Source organism: Meleagris gallopavo, chromosome 5 (assembly GCF_000146605.3).
Source record: "Meleagris gallopavo isolate NT-WF06-2002-E0010 breed Aviagen turkey brand Nicholas breeding stock chromosome 5, Turkey_5.1, whole genome shotgun sequence".
In the NCBI taxonomy this organism is placed as follows: Eukaryota; Metazoa; Chordata; class Aves; order Galliformes; family Phasianidae; genus Meleagris; species Meleagris gallopavo.
In genome coordinates, this window is record NC_015015.2 from 36,919,661 (window position 1) to 36,942,634 (window position 22,974).

Here is a 22,974-nt window from a genome sequence, read left to right on the forward strand (position 1 = left end):
AGCCCAGCTTCGTGGAGAAAGGGTGTGTGCCCAGCAGGAGATGGATGGGGTATCTCATCCAGGTGACAGCTGCAGGAGATAAACCTGAGAAGCATCTGGGGCAGCCTGGCCCGTCACCTGTTTCCAGGGGCAGCCCGAGCACGCGCTGCAGCTGGCTGCTATCCAGGGAAGGCCAGCAGGAGTCAGATTAGCATGAAGGTTATTTTCAGTCAAATAGTTATAAAACCCACCCCTTCCTCTCTGTTTATAGGGATTGGGTTTCTTTCCCTGTGCTGTTCCAACAGTGAGGTGGTGTATGGGACAAGGGGTGCCCTGGGCTCCCAGGACAGGGGGCTCTGCCTGGGTCTTAGCTCCCATAAGGGTGGAACTTGCCAGGGCTCTACTACGTATCTCCTTAGGAAGAAGTTGAAACTCATCTGCTGCACTGTGACTATGGCCTGGCTGCTGACTAGGGCTTGCTGCCCCAGAGCTTTTCCTTGGGCTTCCAGATGTCTCTGTGGGTTGGTGAGTGCTCGGTCCTGGAGCCAGGGCCCTCTCACTGCCTACATGCCAGAAGCTGCCTCCTTCCCTGAAGCTCAGGATCACCAGGGCTTGTACAAGACATCGGTGGAGCAGGGGGATGCCTTCTGGGGAGCACTGGCAAGGAGCCGGCTCTCCTGGATCACCCCCTTCCACTCTGTCCAGGACTGTGATCTGCGCCAGGGCCGAGCTGCCTGGTTCCTGGGGGGGCAGCTCAACGTGGCAGGTGAGGGGACCTAATGCCTCACAGATGGGCTGAGGTTGTAGAGGGGAGGGAGGGTGCTTCCTACCCTACCCAGGAGATAGGGGGTGGGGGGAAAGCCTGCCTGCATATTGTCTTATGGGAGGGAGCTCTCTGCCTGCTCTGTGTACTGGGCGAGTTCTTTTGATCTTTAGCTCACAGGAGGCCAGTGATGGCACCAAGCTGTGCCAGGGGAGGTATGGGATGGATAGCAGGAAGAATTCTGTAGACACTGGACTGGGCTGCCCAGGGAAGTCAGGGGACTACTGTCCCTGGAGATATTTAAGAGATGTGTGGATGTGGCACTTAGGGATGTGATTAAGTGGTGAACTTGGTAATATCAGGTTGATGGCTGGAACTGATAATCTCAAGGGTCTTTTCCAGCTTAAGTGATTCTGTGATTGTAAGTGTCTGTAGACACCATCCTGTGAAGCGCTGTGGCCCCAGAAGCAAAATGTGCTAGAGTGATGGAATTCCACCAAAAGTCCCATTGGCCCTCATAATCATGGGATGCTTTTCCCTACAAAAGGGTGCTACTAGAGGAAAAGAAGGGACTGGTGGCACCGTGTTCCTGCTTGCACTACTGTTGGTCCCAGAGCTCAAAAAAAGAGTACAACAAAACTTTCCAAAAGTAGGTCTTACGAGGCTTATTTGGGCAGAGGAGCAGGAGATTTTCCTGTTCCCACTCCTAGGGGAGTGGTTGGTTTGCTTCTTTACCTTCCGCAAAGCTACAAGTGTTCAGGAGAAAAAGGTATTTTTAAATGCAGATAGGCTGTTGCATCATCCCATGGCCTCAGTAGCAGGTAATCTAAGAAAGGAAAACACGGAATGTAACAAGGTTTCTGATGAGTATGCTATAGCCGAGGTGCAAGAAACTTCCTAAAAGAACTGTAGCCAAAGGCTGAATGCCTCAGTGCCCCAGAGAGGCTGGTGCTATGCATGAATGGCTCTGCTTTGTCTTGCACTCTGCAATCTTCATGCACAGATTTTCTCCTCATCCTACGTTTGTTATTTAGGAGCACGGCTGCTATAATGATGACCACCATTCTGTCCTTGCTACTGCCTCCACAGTGAAATGTGGCTAAGTTAATGTTTACCAGGCCTTCAGAGGCCCACAACTGGCACTATGGATGTGACCTTCAAGGGATTTAAGGCAATTCCTGCACCAGGCTGTGTTAGGTTGTGGTTAAGAGGAATGTCGATAGTGGAGATTAATGTGCACTGGGACACTGAGGAGTGCAACAGGCTAGGGTGCCTGTGACCTGCCAGCTGGTACCTGCAGAGGCTGTGCCACTGGGAGCAGGAAGTTCTGGTAGTGATACTGGGTCATCTTTTCCAGTGAACTGCTTGGACCGACATGTCCATGTAGCCCCGGACAAAGTGGCCTTAATCTGGGAGAAAGATGAACCAGGAGAGGAGGTGCGGGTCACATACAGGTCAGTGCATACCTCTTGAGCATATGTGAGACATGCACACACTGCAAAGGTCTGCTTCACAGATGTGTGTGTCCTGCAAGAGGACACAGCATCTCTTCCCATAATTGGATCACCAGCATGGGGGCTGCTGACCTGCCTGTGCTACTCTAAGGCATCAGCCTGTCTCCTGGTCATCCCTATGGGATCCCTGCCAAGGTTTCTGGTGACTGAGATGAATACTCTGCAGGGAAGGCTGGGCTGGCAGGGTTTGCCAACCTCCTTTCATGGAGAGACCTTCTATGAAATGAGTCACTGACAGCCAAGCTCTTGTTTCAGGCAGAGGCATTGTTTTGCTCACAGTTTCCTACAGCTGTTGTTCTCACTGGTAGGCAGAGCTCTGGAGGATTTGACTTTCCCATCTATAACTGAGCAAAGGGCCCATTTTTATTTGCTGGGGGAAGATATGACTCCTCTTGCAAGCCCCTGGCTTTGCAGGGCAGAGTGTGTCACTCCCATTGTTGTAGGGACTGGTGAGAAATATGTAGCTTGTCATTGGAAAAGTCAGTAGAGGCATAATGGACTGGCTGAGCCATAGGGATTGCTAGTGGCCATTACTGGATCCAGGGCTGGCTTCTACTGCCGTTAGTGGCAGTGCCAGGCTCTGCACACAGACCCTTCTGGTTAATTTCTTTGCAATAAATAACAGCCTGTCTCTGGGGTCTCCTACTTCCTTCCCACTGCCATTTTACAGCTGTAAAAGGACTTACAAGGACTTCCCACACAGGGTGCTGAGGGATGAAGTGCAGACCTGTGGCTTTAGAGACTTGGGAGGCTGGGGCACCCCCAACCCTGTGCATATGAGGCGGATTTGCAAGAAAGTCCCTAATTATGCATTGCTTTTTTGGGCAGGGAGCTGCTGGAGCTGACGTGCCGCCTGAGCAACACCTTGAAACGGCAGGGGGTGAAACCAGGTGACAGGGTGACAATCTACATGCCTCCGTGCCCATTGGCAGTAGCCAGCATGCTGGCCTGTGCCCGAATAGGGGCTGTGCATGCCGTGGTGTTTGCTGGGTTCAGTGCAGAGTCCCTGGCAGACAGGATCCGGGATGGTAAGAGCTAATGGGGAACAGGGATACATCCAGCATTGCCATCAGGGAACGCCATCGAGCTTGTTGGTTTGGCAGCTGGGGGCTTAGGGGAATGAGCTTGGCCGAGGTGCAGACTTGCTATGGATCTGTGCTGATGGGGGGTGTCCTGTTGTGCTGCATGGCAACAGAGCAGGCAGCAGCACTCCAGGAAAATGGCAGGGGGCTCATTGAGTGTCTTTCAGCCCATGGGAAAGGTGCTTGGCAGATAGACTGGTGTGCGCTGTGTGGAAGAGGCACAGGTAATTATGTGGCTCTTCTGCAGCCCAGTCGGAGACGGTGATCACAGTGAACCAGGGGCTGAGAGGTGGCAAGGTTGTGGAGCTGAAGAAAACAGTGGACCAGGCTGTGAAGCAGTGCCCAGGAGTGAAACGTGTCCTTGTGTCCATGAGGACGGACAGCCAGCTTCCCATGACAGCCTTGGATGTTCTGCTGGAGGAGGTGAGGGTCTGCCCAGTGCTCCTGCCACTCCTATGGGTATTGCCCAGATGCTGGGATCAGAGAAGGGTGGGAAGAATGGATCTTGAAGCAAAGAGGGATCACTGTCCTACAGCAATGCAGCTGCATGTGAGTTCAGGACTTTCCCAGAAGTAATTGGTAGCTTCCTGCAGCAACTGAACTGTTGGGCAGGCATTGTACAGCCTTTGCTCATTAGTTCTGAAAGCAATTTGTACTCAAAAAGATTTCTGGAAGGCTCTTGTGCTGGGCAGAAAAGTGGCTGTGTAAAAATAGCTGCCTCTTACTCAGCAAGTCCGCTCTGATGGAGGAAAGCGTCTGCCAGCTCCGCAAGGCAAGGGAGTTCAGGCTCAGGAGGAAGGGGAGAGGAGATGCAGAGGGAAGGAAAGATGGAGTGGTGGGAATGGGTGGTGTGGGTGGCAGAGAAAGGCTTGGGGACCTGTGAAACAGCTCGGGGAGTCTGTAAGACCCTGAGTGGGGACTGCTGTGCTGACTCCTACAGGAGATGAAGAAGGAGGATGCATACTGTGAGCCTGTTGCCATGGACAGTGAAGACATGTTGTTCCTTCTCTACACATCTGGCAGTACAGGCAAGCCCAAGGGCCTGGTTCATTCCCAGGCTGGCTACCTCCTGTTTGCTGCTCTCACACACAAGGTAATGAATCCTATGCACACAGTGCTCATGAGCCAGCTATTCATAGGCAGTGTAGGGAATAGATGTATCACCTTTTTGCTCGATGAGCTCATCTTTATCCAGAGCAAAGCAGGATAGCAGCCTGGCACAACCACATACAAGTAGAGAAGAACAGCAACATGTTCTCCTGCACTGGGACTCCTGAATACATACTCCTCCAAGCTGCCATCTTGATTTTTCCTCTTTCTTTTTACTGCCTCAACCTAGATCAAATCACTGGGTGTGTTGCTCGGCCTTGCTGCTGTTCTAGGGTGGAAAAGCAGGGAGCAAGCTGCATGTGCCCATGTTAGCACTCAGGAATGCTGGAAACCATGACACAGGATTGGTGTGAATTACCGCTCAGTTGAATGGGACAGACTGTTGTTACTGACTGATTTAAAAAAAAAAAAACATTTGAAGGCAGGAAAGTTTCCATTACAAGCCCTCTGCAGTGCCTGAGGCCCTGGCAAACCCAGCTTCCAGCTGTCCCATACAAGGAGCTGTCAGCCTGTGTTCCTGGTGCTGAGCAAACAAAATGAAGGATGATGTGCTGCTGCCAGTCTGGTTTCAGTTCTGCCCTCCACCGGGCTTGTCTCATTTCCTACTGCTCCAGTTTGCAGCCAGTTGTCCCCTCTTCCTGTGATCCCTCCCCCTGAGGTGTGGAGGGACCATTCTCACACAGGAAGTTTTGCTGCTGCAGAATGCTTTATTCAGCCTTGGCTAACATGTTGGGGTGGTGGGAAGGCAGAAGGACACTAAAACTAGAGCTTGTGCCCCTTTCCCAGGGAGATCCTGCCTCTAGGTCACACCCCTCACTGTCTCTCCTTCATGTTGCAGTATGTGTTTGACTACCAGGACAGGGATGTCTTTGGCTGCGTGGCAGACATTGGCTGGATCACAGGGCACAGTTACGTTGTCTATGGCCCCCTCTGCAATGGCGGCACCACAGTCCTTTTTGAGAGCACTCCTGTTCATCCCAACCCTGGTGAGTGAGAAGTGTTGTTGGGATGTAGCGCAGCCACCTGCAAGATCCATAGCAGGCAAGCAGGCTGATGGCCTTGGTGCCAGCTCATGGGAGTTTGGCTGAGGGTTGGAGAACGCTTGTTCTCACCTTCTCTCCCTCAGTCTGAAGCTGGGGGACGTGAGCAAGTGGTTAGTGGCTCTGTTTGTGTTCCAGGACGCTACTGGGAAACAGTGGAGAGGTTAAAAATTAATCAGTTTTATGGGGCACCTACTGCCATCCGCTTGCTCCTGAGATATGGTGATGAATGGGTGAAGAAATATGACCGCTCCTCTCTCAAAGTTCTTGGCTCAGGTGAGCACTGATGGCATGGGCTGGACTGGCAGGAGGTGGAGAACCCACATAGTCTGGGGGTGGCTCTGTGAGCTGCACCTAGGAAGCTGCGATTTTGACCTTAACCAGGCTCTGTCCTGTTTTCTGACCCCTTGCAGTGGGTGAACCCATAAACAAGGAGGCATGGGAGTGGTACTTCCGTGTGGTGGGTGAAACACGGTGCCCTGTTGTGGACACATGGTGGCAAACAGGTAAGATGTATATTGGCCCTGGCTACAGGCATGGCCAGCTTCACTTCTGCTAGGTTTTAAGAGTGACCTGCTGTTTTGTTGGCTACATGGGAACAGTGATTACTGACATGGTTGTACAAGCAACCCCTTGAAAAAAGGGGTCATGGACACCAAAACATAATCAAGATTTAAACATGATAGAGATTAAAGCAAACCCAGAGAAACATGGGGGAGATGACCAAAGGGATCTGACCTCAGATGAACTAAATGTGCAGAGAGCCTTCCTCAGCTACTGGGAAACCCTGACCCAGCCTGTAGCTGGCAGGCTACACTGAGATACAGGGCAAAGGCTGATGTTCAAACAGTATTCTCTGGCTTTCCTCTTTCTCTGGCTTTGATATGCATTACAGAGGGTTTTTTGGTGTTTTTTGGTGTTTTTTTTTTCCTTCAGAAACAGGAGGCATCTGTATCTCACCCCGTCCTTCTAACCCTGGAGATGAAATCCTTCCAGGCATGGCCATGAGACCTTTTTTTGGCATCAGTCCCTCTGTACTGGATGATAAGGTACATTTATAGCCTTCAGCCCAGCTGCCAGTTCAGCTCGTTTTCTTGTGCTTGCCTATAGCCTGTACTTCTTGAAAAGAGATGTGTAAGCACATCATTCCTCTCACCTCTGCTAAATCAGTTCTTTACTGAAAAGGTGTTAATGGTGAAGCTGGTGGCAACCTCTTCCAAGCAGCATGGAATTGAAGCTGTTTCCTAGCCCTGTGTTCTGACAAGGCGGGCTCTGCTTAGACTTCCTTGCTCAAAACCTGCTGAAGTAGCTGTGCAGGGACAGATAACCTCCCTGGTGGGGCCTGCAGCCCAGTGCAGTGGGCAGATGGTTGGAGATGAGTGCAGGAAGAGGCTTGGCTTGTCCCTTGGAGCTGGGGCACAGGACTCTCCTCACTGTCTTCCCTGTATTTCCCCTATGGGGTTATTATGGCAGTATTAAAAACAAGCAATGGTTGAACAACCTGATTTCTCTCTCTGTGGTTACTAAGATGTAACTGTTTTACAGGGAAATGTCCTTTTGGAAAATAATGTCTCTGGAGCCCTTTGCATCTCACAAGCCTGGCCGGGTATGGCACGAACCATTTATAAAGACCATAAGAGGTTTGTGGAAACCTATCTGGCTCCTTATCCAGGTAAGAGAAATACACAAGTCCTTGAGGAGGTGATTGGTGGAGTGTACTTCAGTCTAATTACTAGTTTTCTACATGGGGACTAGGGAAAGCTGTTTTTGCTGCTTTGCTGTTCCACAGACTTTTGGCATTTCCCCATGACAGAGAGCTCAGCATCACCATGGGAATGGGTCTTTTCCCTCACTCCACTATTTGATCCCAGGCTCTTTTAGGACTTTATTTTTCCTTCTGCCTCCTAAATCCTCACTATCACCTCTTGATGCTTTCCTCCTGCAAATCCTGCCAGCTGCTGATCCTCACCCAGAGGCATTGAGCAGGCCTAAGCAAAAGAGAGAACCAGCTGCACAAGCACCTGCACACCATCAAGGTCTTCCTGGCTTGTAGGGATGAGAAAAGTGGATCTTTAGCCAACATACTGCAGAATTAGGGCAAGAGCCTGATGATGGAGCAGGTACTGAGACAGGCAGAAGGATGACAGAGAAGGTCCCTATCTTCTCCCTGAGCACTTGAGAGAAAGGAGTAGAGACCATAAGACCTGGTACTGACAAAGAAGTTGTCAAAGTAGGAATGCTACTGGCTAACAGCTCATTCTTGCTGTAACAAGAAACTACAGCACGGTTCTGGCTTCTGCAGGGTTCTTCTTCACTGGGGATGGTGTGTATCGCACTAGTGAAGGCTATTACCAGCTGACGGGACGGCTGGATGACATCATTAACATCAGTGGGCACCGGCTGGGCACTGCAGAGGTGGAGGACGTTGTGGTAAGAGGAAGTAAAGCTGTCCCAGGGGTGGTGGAGCTGCAGTGGTGGTGCTGAGGAAAGCCTCTGAAACACCAAACCTGAACCATGGTGCTGCTGGAGCCACTGAGAGGAGTTTTGGACCACTGCTGCCTGTGGGAACACTGCCTCTCTTCCACTTCCCTGTTCTCCTCCTGACTCAGACTCTTCTAAATGTAAGGCTGCAGGCCTGGCAATGCTCACTTAGCAAGGGTTAGTTAGGCCTTTTCTTCCCCTTAAGGATGCTCCTGAGTATGTATGCCATAGTTGCATGAAGCCCAGCACTAAGCTTTCCCCTCTGCCAGATCCATTTAATTGGTCTCGTTTGGCTTGAGGCATTGAGCTCTGCTGGTCCCATGCTCCATCTCCCTTCTCTCTGTAGCAGAGGCTGGTAAGTCTCGTGCTCTGAGGGGATGAATCCCAAAATAGCAGCCAAGCACGTTTCTTGAAGCAACTATAAGTCAACTATAGCAACTATATAAAAATTGTGGGAACTGGTGGAGCAGCCTTGGAGGCACACAAGTGGGACCTTGAAGACCTGCAGGCCTAAAGCAGCTGGAGTAGGGGGAGATAAGTTTGCAGACCTACTGAAGCAAGGAGAAGATGGAGCAAAGGTCATCAGAGGTTCTTCCCTGTTTCCGTGTCACTGCTGACTGCAGTGGAGGGATCAGGGGAATTCCTGGACAGCAGCTATGAACTCCACCCCTCTTCTGTTTCAGAACCACCATGTGGCAGTGGCAGAGTCTGCTGTGATCGGCTACCCACATGAGATCAAGGGAGAAGGTGAGATGCATGCTTTCCTGAAATGCCACACCAACGCCTATGGCACAGCATATTACTGGGAATCCCCGGCAGTTATCAGAGCCTTCATGCAAGGCCAGTTTGGCTTTGTGTAAGGAAATAGTATCACAAAAGCATTTACACAGCTCAGGCTACAGATCACCCTGGGGCAGGCAGCACAGAGGTACCTTACCCATGCAGCCTTGTGGGACCACACTGCACATGGTGGTCTGTAACAGTAGTCCTTCTGCCAGGAGCCTACGTGTTCATTGTGCTGAAGAAGGACAGCAAATACACAGAGGAAACTCTTGCTGCTGAGCTACAGGAGCTGATCTCCAAGAAGATTGCTAAGTATGCGGTTCCAGAGTACATTCAGGTAACTCCTTCAGGCTGACCAGGACCCACCTCTGCAGCCTGGCTACCCCCTTTCTCTTGGCTATCAACTCTACTCCTCCCTGCTCAGGTCACACACCGGCTGCCCAAGACGCGCTCTGGGAAGATTATGCGACGAGTGCTAAGGAAGATTGTTGAGAACAAAGCTGGTGAGCTTGGGGACCTAACCACCCTAGATGACCGTGAAGCTGTGCAGCAGATCATAGAGGGACACAAGCGCCTTCTGGAGGGGCAGAAGAACTGCTAGTATGGCTCTTCCAGCAGCCACCTCCAGCTCCTTCACTACAGAACTAGAGTCAGGTCCAGAAATGTCACTGAGCAGCTGCTGCCCAGTAAGTGCTCAGACTGTACTTCCAGTGCAGTCTGAGAGACCCTCAAGAGTTCTGCCTCCATACACACAAAGGAGACAGGAGAGAACAGGCGGAACAGTAAGGAGGAAGCTCTGTTTGCTCCTGAAGAAGAGGACCAAAATCCTTCCTTGGAGTTCCTTGTGCCTTGCAGTAGCTTTGGAGAAAGCAACTGACCAGCCATGGGTAGGTGTATTATTCCTATCCCTGCTTTGCTCTTAATCACTTGTCTAGTCCAAGAGCACTGTCAATACATAACTCCTCCAAAGTAAAGAGTAAAAGGAAAAAGAGGCAGAAATCTGGTTAACGCATACTGGTTCACACATACTGGTTCTTCTCCAGAAACATCCTTGGATAGCTGACCCCAGATTTTAATACAAAAATGTTTATTTGATCTGTTATTGTGTGTCTTAAGCAGATAAAAGCCACATTCTTTTTTTGTGCTAGTCTTTTTCTCCTATTACAATGCATCCCTTACCTGCTGCCTGGGAAGCCAGAGGCTCAGAAGCCAATTCTGTAGCACCAGAGGCAGAGCTGCCAGCAAGGCACAGACATAAGAACATCACGTTCTATCCTAGCATCACACTGCTGCATCTTTGATGCCATGAGGCAGTCTGTTTTTTTTTTTTGTTTGTTTGTTTTTGGCAACCTAGCAGCCCAACCCCTTCTCTTGTCAGTGGCAGAGAGGAACAAGGAGGCTGAGAGAAGGATTGGATGGACATGTCTGCTCCTGGTATAAGTTTAGACTTAGCCCTATGTCCATCAGCAAATTCCATAATTGGGCTTGCACCAACCAAATCTCTTGCTGAGAATTCTGCAGCTCTTCCACGTGTGTGTAGTTTCTGCAGCTAGCCAGATTAGGACATGTTTTTTGTCATTCTTCCCAGGATGGAGGCCTCTTCATCTTCTCACATCGAGTGAGTTCCCATTTTCCCCCTCCGTGAAGTTTCAAAATCCAGCTGTGGAACTGCAATTCAATGCCATAACAAGTGTGAGTTACCTCTGTGAGGGCATGTCCTCCTGTAATGCAGTTCTCCAGCCTTTTGCTTCTCTCTCACCAGAGATGCCTTTGGGCAAGGTGAGGAAATCAGGGCATGGAGTGCTGCTCACTATCTCACCTTCTCCAGGCTGGCCCTGTGTCCCACGCTGATCAAAGTCATGCCCAGCTGAAGGCACACACGGTATAGGTCATGTTCCACCTCTTCTGTCAGAGCACTAGTGGCTTCATCTAGCACTGAGAGACAAGCTGTAAGCTCCACACATCCCTCCCCTCCCAGCTTGTCATCGTCTTCTAGGCAACAGAGCAGCAACTGCTGAGAGCATTTCCCATACTAAGTGTAGCTCACCAAGAGCATTTGCAGAAGGCAAGTGAGGAGGAAGCTTAATGACCTCAACTTTGACGCAACTGGTGCCAGCCATATGGAAAGGCTCCCCTAAGCCTTCAAGTCCACTCAAACAACAACATTTGCCTCATTCATCTTCCTTAAAAGCTGCACACTGCTGCACTGCCCTCACTATTGTGATAGCCAAAGTGTTGCCTTCCAAAGACAGACTGCACACCACTGTGCCTGGCCAAGGGCCCACATGCAGCAGCCATGATGGACTGAGGCAGCTCCTTGTCAGTTAAGGGTAAATACTACAGACCAGAACAAATGAATTCTATTTATTTTACATAATCTTCTACAGCTTTTAGTTTCTAATCCATGAGTCCCCGCACTGAGCAGTGCTGTAGACTTCAGAAGAAGAGCAGGACTTAAAGATGGCTTTTGCTGCTAATGTGGCTCTGTTCACCCACATCTACCTTGGCCCCGACAACTCTTTCAACAGCCCTCAGCAGCTATTAGCCATTTAAACATGTAAAGGAATTAGGAACCATCTGCAAATATGAGCTGCTTTGTTCCATGCCATGCAGAGAAAGAAACGTTTTTACCTCTGAATCCTGTGTGCTATACTATCTAACATCACCACTATGGCCAAGCACGCTATGAGCTGCCTCTGTACCAGCTTTTGTTTGTGCCAAAGTTCCTGCCTCTCTTCTGTAGTCGCTCACTCACCCGCATATCTTGGCTGAAGATAGAAGAGCCGTGCGAACGAGAGCCTCTGCATCTCCCCTGGGGACAGCACATCATACCTGCAGCAGGGCCAAAATTAAAAAAATCTCCCTTAAAAAAACATCTTGTTTGTGAATAAATTTATGGCTGCTGACTTTGGAGACCCCAGCAAACAACTGCCCCTGTGCTCCCCCTCCATGTTGGCACTGGCTCTGCACCCCTGTGCACAGTCATTTTCCTGCAGAGCAGCATTGTTGCTGATGTGGAAATTGATGCTTGGGGCATAATTCCTTCAGCCCTGCGTACTGCATACCACCCACAAGACACAAGTTCACACACGAGATGCTCCTAAGACCAGCAGCAACTGCTTAGAAGCTCCCCAACCAGAGGGAACATATAAATTCACACAAACAGTGAGCAGTCTTACCAGTTCCAGTCCACCTGCTTGTCCAGTCCGCCAGCCCTTGCCAGCAAATCAGTCTGCAGAGAGCACAGCAGACTTGTGAACACAGCCCCAACCCTGCCAGCCCAGAGGGGACACAGCCCTAAGAATTACCATCTTCTTCCTTCTACCCTTTCTTCTCCCACTTGAACTGAAGGCGCTGCTCTGCCTGTTCCCACGGACAGTCCATGGGACATGGACAGCTACAGACCATTCCCTGCCTGCGTCCAGCATGTGGTCATGCTGTGCTGTCACAATACCTCATTCTTTCTTCCCTCTCTGGTAGCATCAGTCAAGAAGGCAGCAATGCCACTAGGGACTCACCAGCCCTGCCAGCTCTAGGAATTGCACAATTCTCTCATCATCTGCAGATCCTAGGGGAGAAAGTGTGTAAGTACAGGAAACAAGACCATTGCTACAAGGAGGAATTGGTCAGACGAGAGGGAAGGTTTAGAGAAGCTCTTGAGGTCCAGCATAGCTGACTCAATCACTTAACTGTATCAAGTCCTGAGCTTTGGCGCACAGAGGGCTCCCAAAGACTGATCCACCTTAAGCCATGTCTGTGAGCAGCACACCAGAATATGGCTGGGCTCCACAGATACACCTGAGGCTTGGCATAGATAGACAGACCCAGAATACAAAGGTCCAGGCTTCACTCTGACAGAAACTTAAACTTGGACATCTGTAAGATGTAGCAGCTTAAAATCAGAGGTGTGATTTGGCTTGGGAAGTGGGCAGGGAAGGGAAAGGATCCACACGATCTGACCTTGACAGCGTGTAAGGTCATGAGACCTCAGCTGAAAACGAGGAACAGTGAAAGCCAGAGGTGTATGGAAAATGAGATAAAGGCAAATCTGGCTTCCAAAAAGCAGGCTGTACCAGACAGATTAGATGTATTCTAGCAGCATGTTTAGAAATCAGCAGGGTACTTAAACACATATCACATATGTTACAGTACAACATGCAGAGTACTGCCAACCTGTCCTCTCTGTATAAAGAGATTGTGTTCTCCTCAAAACAGAAAGAATGCAAACCCAATCCAAACCTATAGAAAAGTTAATCTTCCAGGGAAAAGCAGAGTGCAACAAAACTGACAGAGCATTCCTGTTGGGGTACTGTAGAGGAGAAGCTGTACTGGGTACAGAACACGGAGCTGAAACCACAAGGATTAATAATTGCTTTAATGAGCTTCCATGTACCTGAAACTGGATAGATCTCCTTCAGAGGATAAATCACCTGTTTTAACAAATAAAAAGAGGTTGTGTTAGAGGGAGCTGGACACAGTCCATCAGGGACAAAATGATAGTGGCACAAGCTAAGAGGCAGCAGTGCTGGGGCCAGCTGTCCCATGGAACAGGCCTGAGGCTCACCTGCTCACGCAAGCTGCCATCAGTGAAGAATGGCCTCTGTGGCAGGAACACCACTCCACGGGGGCCAAAGCAGGTCAGCATCTGGACATTCCCTGCACAGAGACACACTCATATGAAGCTCGCAGCACCTGCTTGAAACTACCTGCTACTCCCGTGCAATAACAAACATATCTCAGAAAAGGTGGATTTCTAAAACAGAGCAAAGCAATGAGAGCCAGAGCAGAGTCTGTGATTCAGAGAAGGAGCAGCTCAAATGCATCAGTGACACATTCACTACTGCAAATGGCACTGGCCTCACGACTTCTCACTGCCAACTTCTAAACTCAGGACAGACTGAATTGATGAAGGCTATGGCAACTTGCAATCTTTACCCTGTGTGCTCTCCCAAAGTCCCCCAAGGACCCTCAGTAGAGATGTCTTCCCTGTGCCAGTGTTCCCCATGATCATCATGCTGTCTCCTTGCGAGATCCTGAGGCTCAGGTCCTTGATGAGCAGCTTGCCAGAGGATGGCACTGAGAGTGTCACTTGCTCCAGAAGGAAAGCTGTGTCCCTTGGCTCTGGGTCCTCCCCAGACTCACTGCTGGACCACCACAAAGACAAAGAGATCTGGGGGTAAGTGACAGTACTGAGGCTGGTAAAGACCAGGAGCCTTCCCGTACACCTTAGACATCCTGCATCTCTGTAATATTAGCCTTGCCACACACATCCCAGGTTACAGTGAGCACTGCGCTGCTAGTTCCAATCAACTGCAGACAACAGGCTGCAACTCCGAGGATCACCTCCACCCAGTGACAGCCCCACACACTGGCATGTAAGCTGCAAGCCAACATGCTGCTGAGGGTAGACTCACCTGTCTGAGTCCCAGGCTTTGGCTTCTGAGTAGCTTTCATTTTCTCTTCTGCCAAGGCTCAGCAAGGTCTCCTGCAGTTCACCAATCCTAGACAAACAAGAGGTTCCATGAATGCCAGGGGCAACTCCAGTACTCCTCACTGCCAACCTCGTCCATAGTCACTCACAAGTGTTTCTTACGTATTTAGCAAAGACCTGGGCAGAGTTCTATCTCACACTCACCTCTCCTGCAGAGACCTGCCCACACAGAAGCTCACCTGTGTGTGTAGCCAGCGACATCGGTCACAGTGCTGGAGAGATCTATAAGCTGGCTGAAGCAGCTGATGAGATAGATGGAAACGAAGGCATTCTGGGGAAAAATCATACACCAAAGCAAGGATCAGCACTGACATGGGAAGCTTGCTCCCTCTTCTATTGTTGCAAGAAGACAGCCAAAAAGACCAGCTGGGTCAGTAGTCCCAGAAGGATGAAGGGGAGTGAAGGAAAAAATGGCCATATTCAGATGGAACAGGACTTCCCTGCTCCATACAGCAGTTCTGGCTGGAGGCTTCATCTCCTGCCACTCAGGAATGGTGTCTGCAAAGTGTCTGTAAACTCATCTTGTCTGAGTTACACAGATCCATGCCACCAGCCATGCCCTAGCACCCAACATGGCTCAGAGCTGGCTGATTCAGCCTGCAGTGCTCACTTAGCTATTTTTATTTCTGTATTCTCCATCACAAGTCAGTTTTGAGTACCTAGAAACAACTCAGGCTGGGAAGGCTCCTCTCCAGCAGCTTAGTGGGTGAACAAAAGAAAGCTCAGACTCAACACTGGCCATGGACAGCAGCCATGGGCATAACCCAGATCTGCAGCACTCTGTGGGCCTAGCACCAAAAACCCAAACATTCTGATCTCCCTTTTTACATACAGAAGTATGAGTTAGGTAGCACTTTCATCCCCGGTTTAATCACACACAGCTCCTATTCTCATGTCACCATGAGCAGGATTGGTCTATCCTCAAGGTCACTTGCTGCAGGTTAGTCAGCCCCCGTGTCATCAACCCAATGCAAAACTTCCATCCTCAGTGCCTGCTCACCCTCCACAAGAGGGTTTGGCCACATGAAATCAAACATAAGTCTTAGTGTTGGCTCACCTCTGGCACTGGGGATCCCCATACAGTTAGTAAGCACAACCCACACAGCACAATTCAACCCCTGCCCAGTGTGGAATATGATCTGTAGCTCACCTTGCTGACCAAGGCACTGAGTTCTGTTGGACTCAGGTCACCATAGACCCCAGAAAAGATAGGAATGGCAATGATCACGTAACTCAGGATGCTGCCCAGGTAGTCAAAGGTGTTGATTCCAACTGGGCAGAAGCACATGGAGAGGAGACAGTGAGTTGGAGTAGGAACCTCTCTCCCTACCAGCCCCCAGTGCAACCCATAAGCCCACTCAAAAGGAAGACCCAGATCCTGTCTCAGCCTTTCAAAATGCACCTGGGCATAAAAACCCATCTTACAGGACAGCACAAGCACTGGGATGAAAATACAAGAAAAGAGCACCTTGGGATATGCCCCAGAGTGGAGGAACATCACTCAGACACAGCTTGGGAACCACCAGTGTGCAAAAACCATTTTTTCTGCTTGTTTTTGCTCTTTAGAGGACTGGCTGGCTCTAGAGAAACAGGAAAAAGGGCAAAAAGGAAGTTCTGGGCTGAGATGCTTGGCCATGAAGTCTACTTTGCAGCACGCAAGTAGAAAGACTTAAGCTGCCAAAAGTACCACAGAAACACCTGTGCTCAGGGTTCTCCCTCTCTCGTGCTGCTCAGAAGCTCATCATGCAGGAGAAATGAAGAAGAGCTGTCTTGACACTACTTAGCCCCCCAAACCTGGACCCAGAGAAAATGAGAGGAGGAAAATTTTTAGGAGGCAATTATAATTAAGGGACAAGCTTTATAGAAAAGAAATCCTACAGCTTCCAACCACATAGACAGAGTCTTCTCCTTTCCCATAATCTTAGAGCTACCATATGCTCCAGTTCACCACCCAAGGTCCCCCACTCACTGTAGAGCCACAGTTCCTTGCCTATCAGCTCCCTCTGGGTCTGCAACAGGCTCTGCAGCCTGCGGTCAGTGCGCATGTGCTCCACTCGCCCGGCCCTGTAAAATAAGATTGCACCATCACTTCTGGGAGCTGCCCAGTGGGTTAGAGCTGAGGCCTGAGGAGGGGCTGTCACTGCAGTTTCCAAGGTCTTTGTTGAGATGGAACTGAACACTCCTAAGCTCCTTCCTGAAGATGTCTTCACCAACTCCGACTGAAACGAGTAGCCCTGCAGGTCTCTTTCAGAGACCATGGATATTTCTGTCCCACACTGAAGGAGGTGAGACAGTCCTTTATACCATCAGTGAGATGTATGAGCCTTGAGCAAAGCACATCCAAGGTTACATGCACTTTTGGAGCAAAGCCTGGCTGGAAGAGCAGGACAGTACTGCTACACATATCTGGAGCCAGAAAGCAGAGGGCAGAGGCAAATCCAGGAGCTGACAGCAAGCCAACAGTATGGATGACCCGAGCCTCCAAGCCCTTCCTTTCCCAGGAGCTTCCTAAAAGCATCCCCAACAACCTGAGCTAGTGGCGAAGTTCCCATTCCCTTGCTGCCTGCACTGCCAGCAGCCCTGCACTCCCCGAGCAGGCAGCGAGGAGGCACAGCCTGGCTCTAACTCACTGTCTTAGCAAAGTATGGAGGCTCCTTCTAATTTGCAAGGCTTGGGCTGCCCTCAGGTGGCAAAATGCAGACAGAGCTCTGTGTTTCACTCCAGATGAATTGAATGCTCAGCAAGGACACAGGGAGTTAAAGGCTGGGCATTAGGGACCATAACTTGTGTCTCAAGTGCACGACCAGTGTTTGGTAGCTATTATTTCTTTGCAGATACGGAGAGGTTGTTGTATTTGTTACAGTTTCTCTTCCTGTTCTCTTTCAAAGTAAGTTTGCCAAATGTCAAGCAACAAAAGACAACAATAAAAAAAAATGGTAACAATGATCAGTCTTTGTTTTTCCTTCATCAAAACAATCAGTGGTTCAGAAGGTACATGAGGACAAGATTTAACAGCTTCTATAGACTAAGTAAGCCTGGCAATCAAACAAGCCACTCACCACACACCCTCCTTTTGCAGGATTCTGAGAATGCAAACTCTTAAAAATTTCCTTGTTTTTAGTTAAGATTCATACCATGAAAATGTCTGGTTTAGTGCAATTCAATTAAACTCCAGTTTCATAATAAATGGATTTTTGTCTATCTATGAAGTAAGACATACAATTTTCTAGTTTGATATTTCATTTTCCATTTAGAAATCGAATGAAAAACAAAGTTGTGAGGAAAAGTACTGCAGCTTAAGTAAGGGATGTAACTAGAGGTTGTTCTTGATTAAAAAAAACTTGCATCAACCATTAAGAATGAACTATCCACAAAAAATAATTCAGATTGCCAGTGCAAAACAAGATTGATGTTATTTAAATCAAGGTTTCATGCTAATTTTTACAAAATCAGTGATTTTGAATCAAAGCACCTTGGAGATCACTGTAACAGTTGAAATGCTCAGTCACAACAGCATGAACAAGCAAATGAATATCAGTCAGGAAAGTCCATAGATAGGGCAGTCTCTGCTTTCCTAAATTCCTGGAAGAAGTGTGATTGCACAACAGGCAGGACAAAGGCAGACACATGACAAGAGTTGAGCAATGACCTCCTTCCACTGACCTGGTACCCCAACACATGTTCCAGAAAAACTGTGGCCCTTTTGCTGGGTTTTAGGGTGGGGTGAAACACTCTAAAGGCTCCAGGCAGCAGCTCAATACAGTGCAGGGCATCCCAGTGTGTGAAGTTGCTGCTGGGATGCCAACTGCACGCACAGCTCTGGAAACTGTCGTTCTAGTTTACAGCCAGATGTAAATGGCATCAAGCAAATTCAGAGAACAGCAGTACTGTACTGGGAGGGTCAGGGCACAAGGCTGACCTACAAAAGCAAGAAGAGGTAACAAAGCAAGGCAAAAACGTAGCACACACACAGAAGACATGCAGGTTAGCAGCAACAGGATGGGATCAGAAGCAATCTGCAAAAAGTCCCCCAAGAGAACCTCCTGACAAGATGCAATGAAACCTCAAAAAATCTTTCAGATTATAAGGATCATGGCAAAACATCAGGAACAGTCTTCAAGACAGCACCAAATCTGTGTTGGGCCTACTGTTAGACAGAGGCAGAGAGCAACTAGTCATCTGCAGCTCCTGTGAAGCATTTCTGCAGACTGCACAGAATGCAAAGGAAAACACTGCACTAGGGAGAAAATGATCTATAATCTTGTACTTGCAGCAGGATGGAGGGGACAGAAAGCACAGACTGCAGCAGTTCTGGCGTTCAAGCACACACTGAAGATGCCCCAGGTTGGCAGGATCTCTTCTACTTACCTATAGAAAGCAGCTGGCTCTGCATTGACACGAATCTGCATGTGCTTGAACCTGAACAATCCATAAAACATTATCAGGATCGTGCATAAGAGTCCAGTGAATTATATAGCCATCAGCCTTGCTAGATGTACTCATCTTGCACCTGTCAGAGCAATGACCTTAGGCATCTCTCACTACAAATACTAAACAGGCTCAAAAAGGCACTGAAAAACAAGCCTTGGCACAAGGTGACATCATTCTGGGACAGCTCAGCAGCATATTTGTTTGGTATTCTGCTCACTGTGCCTGTCTTAGCCCTGAGGCAACCCTTCCCCCTTGGGCAATTTTATTCAGCACAACCACAGCATTAGCAGAGGAGACAGGTGGTAGCAACCAGGAGACTGTACCAAGGACACTGCCTGACACAGAGCACCAAAAAGGGTGGCTAAAGTGTTTTAAGCTTTAGCCACCCTTTTTGGTGCTCTGTGTCAGGCAGCCCTGAGCAGGTAGGTCTCTATGAGCTGGGGAGAAGCTGACAACAAGTCATGGACAAGAGAAGTAGCTGCAAGCATAGCACTGAACGGAGACTACAATGCAGCTCTCATAGGAGCTGCCAAAAAGCAGTGAAAATGCTACTCTGCTGTGACTCACCTGAAATCCCCCTCCAGCTTTTCCTGCTGCACAAGTTTAGACACAATTGGGCTCATCAATACCTTGTTAATGATTGTCCCAATGACGAAATACCCAAAGATGCTCACAGGGCCTAGCCAGCCTGTGCTACAAAGGAGGAGAAAGAGAGGTCAGATAACACACCAAGCAAAAGGAAACTCCAGCACCCCTGGGCTTAAGCAGTCAGAGCCCTCAGCTCTCACCTCTCTTTGCCTTCACAGTGGCTTAGGGGCTATTAATGCACATTCCAGCATCCCCAAGCCAGAAGTCCTTTCGGAGTGCAGAGACCCTTCACCCACACGTGAGAGCACCCCAGAGTTGCAGCAGCAGTTAAACACAGAATCATATAATCACCAAGGTTGGAAAAGACCTCCAAAATCATTCAGTCAAACCATCCAATCATTGGTACCAAGCTCCAAAAAAGAGCATAGGAAAGAGGTGAGGAAGCAGGGCCAGGATGGGTCCTTACCTGTGAAAGCATTGGTATGTGTAGTATGCCAGTGTGAAGGGAGAGATGACGAGCTTGCTGGCCATGGAGCTGAGTTGCCTGCAGAACCTTTCCACATCCTGGCTGATCCGCTGGTCCCTGCTCAACACAAAGAGGTAAAACAAGTCAGTGCAAGACACAGTAACTCCCTAACAGGAAACATGCCAGGCTGTTTCACCACCTGAACTTAGGATAGGGGGAATGAAAACAACTCTGCATGGGAGGGACCTGCAGCCTGACTTCAATTGCCCCACAAGGAGACTACCTCCATGGCTCAGTATGGCCCAAGGGCTTTCCCGACACCCAGGAAGAACAACAACTATTGTTATCTTCACCTTGATCCTTCTATTAACCCCTTGTTCCACCTTCTGCAACACTGTCCACTCTGTGCTTATGGTCTCTCCATCCCCATTCACTATTCCCTGGTTCTTCACCTGTACTACCAAAAACATCAAACCATTCCTCAAACCTTCTGTCCTGATGCTCCATATCAAACACCAGAGCTACTGGGACTGGTTAGAGCACAGCACAGGCCTTCAAAAGCTATTAGGGATTTGCAAAGTCCACCACCAAAGCCACCCCTAAGTCAGTAGCTGGTCCCTTTGCTACAAAGAAAGCGCTTTCACCCACTCCCACCCCACAAGGGCAGGCAGAAGCACACCACACCTCCTCCCCCCGTGTTTGGCAACAGACCCCCACGTCCCATCTGCCTCACTGGCTGAGCAAAAGATGAGCTTGGGGTAACTTGAAAGGATTTTAGCATATTTACTCCCTCAGTACCTGATGTGTCCAAAGAACACAGGTAAGGGCTTCAGTCTCTGACCCCCTAAGCACAAGCAGAAAGGTGATGACTGTGAATGCTGTAGCCCAGAACAAAGAGCAGGGCTGGAATCCTGCTTAGCCATTAGTGCACATACAGACACAATGACATTCATCTCTAATAGCTTTTGTTGATCTGCAACAGCAATCAATTCAGTTTTGGGACAGCTCCCATTCTGACTGACATTAAAGTCATATTTTTTCCCTTTTTACGACTGTAATTGTTACCATTATGTTACAATTTATGCAATAGACTCATGGCAGGATATTACTTTTTACAAGCTATTAAGCAACAAGCAATGAAGACACGTAAACATCAACCTAAATGCCCTGCTAGGCAACACAAATGTTTGTATGCCACTCAAAGCTCACATTTCATTCCTTCTGGATGGGAAAGAAGAATGACAGAACGCATCTAACATTTAGTCTATGCTGCATATTGGAAAGCATCACTTCATTGTCTAGTTCATTCCCTAACTACCTGGTGCATAGAAAAAATTCTCATCACAACAGCAACAAAGAGAATATTTTTGTAGCGGCATCAAAAAGATGCTAAACAGTAAAACTGGATGTTTGAGTACAAGCAAGGTGTTAAAGAAAAATGTTCTGCAGCAGTCCACACTTTTAATCTGCTAAGGTCAGGAGAGCTGCTTTTATCGCTCTGGAGCAGATAGACTCGGTTATCTCATGCATTTCACTGCACAATGTGAACGCACTCCTTAGTTAAAAATAAACCTGGGCAGTACAGTCATGTGATGAGGGGCCTCTGCCCTCTTCTTCCCCCAACCAAAAGAAATGATGGGTGTGCAGGACTTTTCAACCATAGCCAACGTGCTACCCTGCCTGGGAAGCATCATACATCTCGGTGACAAGAAAAAACAACACCTCTCTTTCACGTGATGTCTAATGCAGGCTCTTTAACTCTTCAAACTGTATAACTGTGACAGCAGTGCCCTGTGTACAAGGACAGGCTGAACAGCCACAGTCAGTGTGCAGTTGCATGGAAGGGAGATGTCTGACTTGCCTGCACAGCCTGAGTAAAAGATAAGCTCTGCAGTAACCAGGATGGTGCAAAAAGCAAAACTTCTACCTTGCTGCAGCTGTGCCAGAGGCTGCTACAAAGGGACTAAAAGAGGATCTAAGTGCAGACTGAATAAACCATGAGGAACTGAATATTTCTCCTTCTCTCACATTCCAATTCAGCCCTGACATTTCCTTCCTAGGAACAGGGAAGAGGAAATGCAGCATCAAAACAAAGCCTCCCTGGGATGTGACTCAAAAGTACTAATAACTGTACTCAGCTGGAGACACTGGTGGTTGAAGTTCAAACTGAATGACTGACTGCCCCGAGCGCACTGGCTGCATGAGGCAGTGTTCTCTGCCTCCAGCCAGGCATTGTACTACTTCACACCAAGTGCTAAGGGCTGATTTTGCAGTGTGGTTTACAGCAGCACTAGAATCCTGTTCCGATGGTCCTCCATTCTTCTTGCAACAGAAACCTACATGCAAAACCGCTAAGATGAGCAGTGATGGGGGACTCTATCACCTCCTACCTGAGGTAGACGAGGGTGTCTGTGTCTAGACCAAAGTTCCTACAGCTTAAACCTCTACCCAGAGATACAGAGAGGTCAGAAAAAGGTGAAGAACAGTTCAGGAGAAGCCAAGCAAGAAGCTGAAAGAAGCTGCAGGCAGCCTACGGGTTATCGATGTCCTCGTGCAGAATGTGCAGGCTGTAGTAAACTTGGCCCTGGAAGTAGCAGTTGTGCAGGTATTCAGTGAGAGACTTCCTCCAGCTCACATACAGCAGGTTGCAGATAAACTGGTCGAAGCTTTTTAGCTGGAACAAGGGCAAGGAGACAGATGGGATGAGCCAGCAGAACATTTCCCAAAACAAAACAGGAATTAGCAGCCTGTAGCAGTGACTGTGTAGCTACCCAACAAGCTAGGGCAGGCTTAGACCCTTCATCAAGGATACCCCGGCATATATCACTGCAGGAGCAATGCGAGCAAGTGAGCTCCTGCCCTGTCTTACCGTGGAGTTCACTACAATCATGGTCAGCGCGATGGCAGTCAGCGCTTGGAATCCAGAGAAGTCCTTGTTCCCCAGCACCTCGTAGTACTGGCTGGGGATCACACCGACCTGATAGATAACCAGCTGCTCTGCAGGACAGAGGGACGCACGGAAGGGAAGGGCTCATTGCATTGGCAAGGCAGAGGGAGAGCCAGGAGCACCAAACCCCCGGCTCCCCACTCCAGGCTTACCCAGCACAGCCACGCCGAGCAGCGTCAGGAACATCAGCACGTTTGGGGAGGGCCATTTGGGAAACAGCACGGCCTGGATCCTCAGGAAGCGCCGCACGAACAGCAGGTCGAGCCGGGGCCGGGGCCTGGCAGGGGGCAGAGAAGCGG

The 22,974-nt window shown here is 49.2% G+C and overlaps 2 protein-coding genes across 5 annotated transcripts; one reads left to right on the forward strand and one right to left on the reverse strand.

Moving 5' to 3' along the window:
• The first annotated feature begins 248 nt into the window (after positions 1-248).
• On the forward strand, positions 249-10,429 carry LOC100541607 (acetyl-coenzyme A synthetase 2-like, mitochondrial). Of its 2 annotated transcripts, XR_793720.3 has the most exons (15): positions 249-745; positions 2,100-2,196; positions 3,085-3,284; positions 3,586-3,761; positions 4,279-4,431; positions 5,287-5,434; positions 5,627-5,764; positions 5,902-5,994; positions 6,425-6,537; positions 7,034-7,160; positions 7,791-7,918; positions 8,653-8,716; positions 8,968-9,089; positions 9,177-9,639; positions 10,341-10,429. XR_793720.3 is itself a non-coding variant. In XM_003206608.4 (14 exons), the coding sequence occupies exons 1-14, from the start codon at positions 433-435 to the stop codon at positions 9,351-9,353; spliced, it is 2,049 nt and encodes a 682-aa protein (XP_003206656.1). In that variant the 5' UTR covers positions 249-432; the 3' UTR covers positions 9,354-9,894. The 2 variants fall into 2 exon arrangements, 1 of the variants encoding a protein (XP_003206656.1); XM_003206608.4 differs by lacking the exon at positions 10,341-10,429 and having other exon boundaries at positions 9,177-9,894.
• ABCD4 (ATP binding cassette subfamily D member 4) lies at positions 10,071-22,968 on the reverse strand. 3 transcript variants are annotated; one of them, XM_031553609.1, is made up of 18 exons: positions 22,828-22,968; positions 22,598-22,725; positions 22,263-22,402; positions 19,729-19,845; positions 19,242-19,367; positions 18,612-18,662; positions 16,213-16,307; positions 15,394-15,515; positions 14,423-14,514; positions 14,167-14,253; positions 13,688-13,893; positions 13,317-13,408; positions 13,146-13,182; positions 12,271-12,320; positions 11,932-11,984; positions 11,508-11,584; positions 10,572-10,687; positions 10,071-10,420 (listed from the first exon to the last, which is right to left on the reverse strand). In XM_031553609.1, the coding sequence occupies exons 1-18, from the start codon at positions 22,859-22,861 to the stop codon at positions 10,328-10,330; spliced, it is 1,716 nt and encodes a 571-aa protein (XP_031409469.1). In that variant the 5' UTR covers positions 22,862-22,968; the 3' UTR covers positions 10,071-10,327. The 3 variants fall into 3 exon arrangements, with proteins under 3 accessions (XP_031409469.1, XP_010710016.3, XP_031409470.1); XM_010711714.3 differs by having other exon boundaries at positions 13,688-13,896; XM_031553610.1 differs by lacking the exons at positions 22,263-22,402; positions 22,598-22,725; positions 22,828-22,968 and adding an exon at positions 20,527-20,572 and having other exon boundaries at positions 13,688-13,896.
• Between the last annotated feature and the right edge of the window lie 6 nt (positions 22,969-22,974).

What these genes read in the sequence shown, in the direction of transcription:
- LOC100541607 (XM_003206608.4), top strand. Translation starts at nt 433, where the DNA reads ATGGCCTGGCTGCTGACTAGGGCTTGCTGCCCCAGAGCTTTTCCTTGG. An exon ending in TGGATGTTCTGCTGGAGGAG is followed by an intron (nt 3,762 to 4,278) that starts GTGAGGGTCTGC and finishes TGACTCCTACAG; the next exon opens with GAGATGAAGAAGGAGGATGC. An exon ending in ACATGAGATCAAGGGAGAAG is followed by an intron (nt 8,717 to 8,967) that starts GTGAGATGCATG and finishes TCCTTCTGCCAG; the next exon opens with GAGCCTACGTGTTCATTGTG.
- ABCD4 (XM_010711714.3), bottom strand. Translation starts at nt 22,861, where the DNA reads ATGTTCCTGACGCTGCTCGGCGTGGCTGTGCTGG. An exon ending in AAGCTGGAGGGGGATTTCAG is followed by an intron (nt 18,663 to 19,241) that starts GTGAGTCACAGC and finishes TGGATTGTTCAG; the next exon opens with GTTCAAGCACATGCAGATTC. An exon ending in ACTTTGGGAGAGCACACAGG is followed by an intron (nt 13,409 to 13,687) that starts GTAAAGATTGCA and finishes GTCTCTGTGCAG; the next exon opens with GGAATGTCCAGATGCTGACC.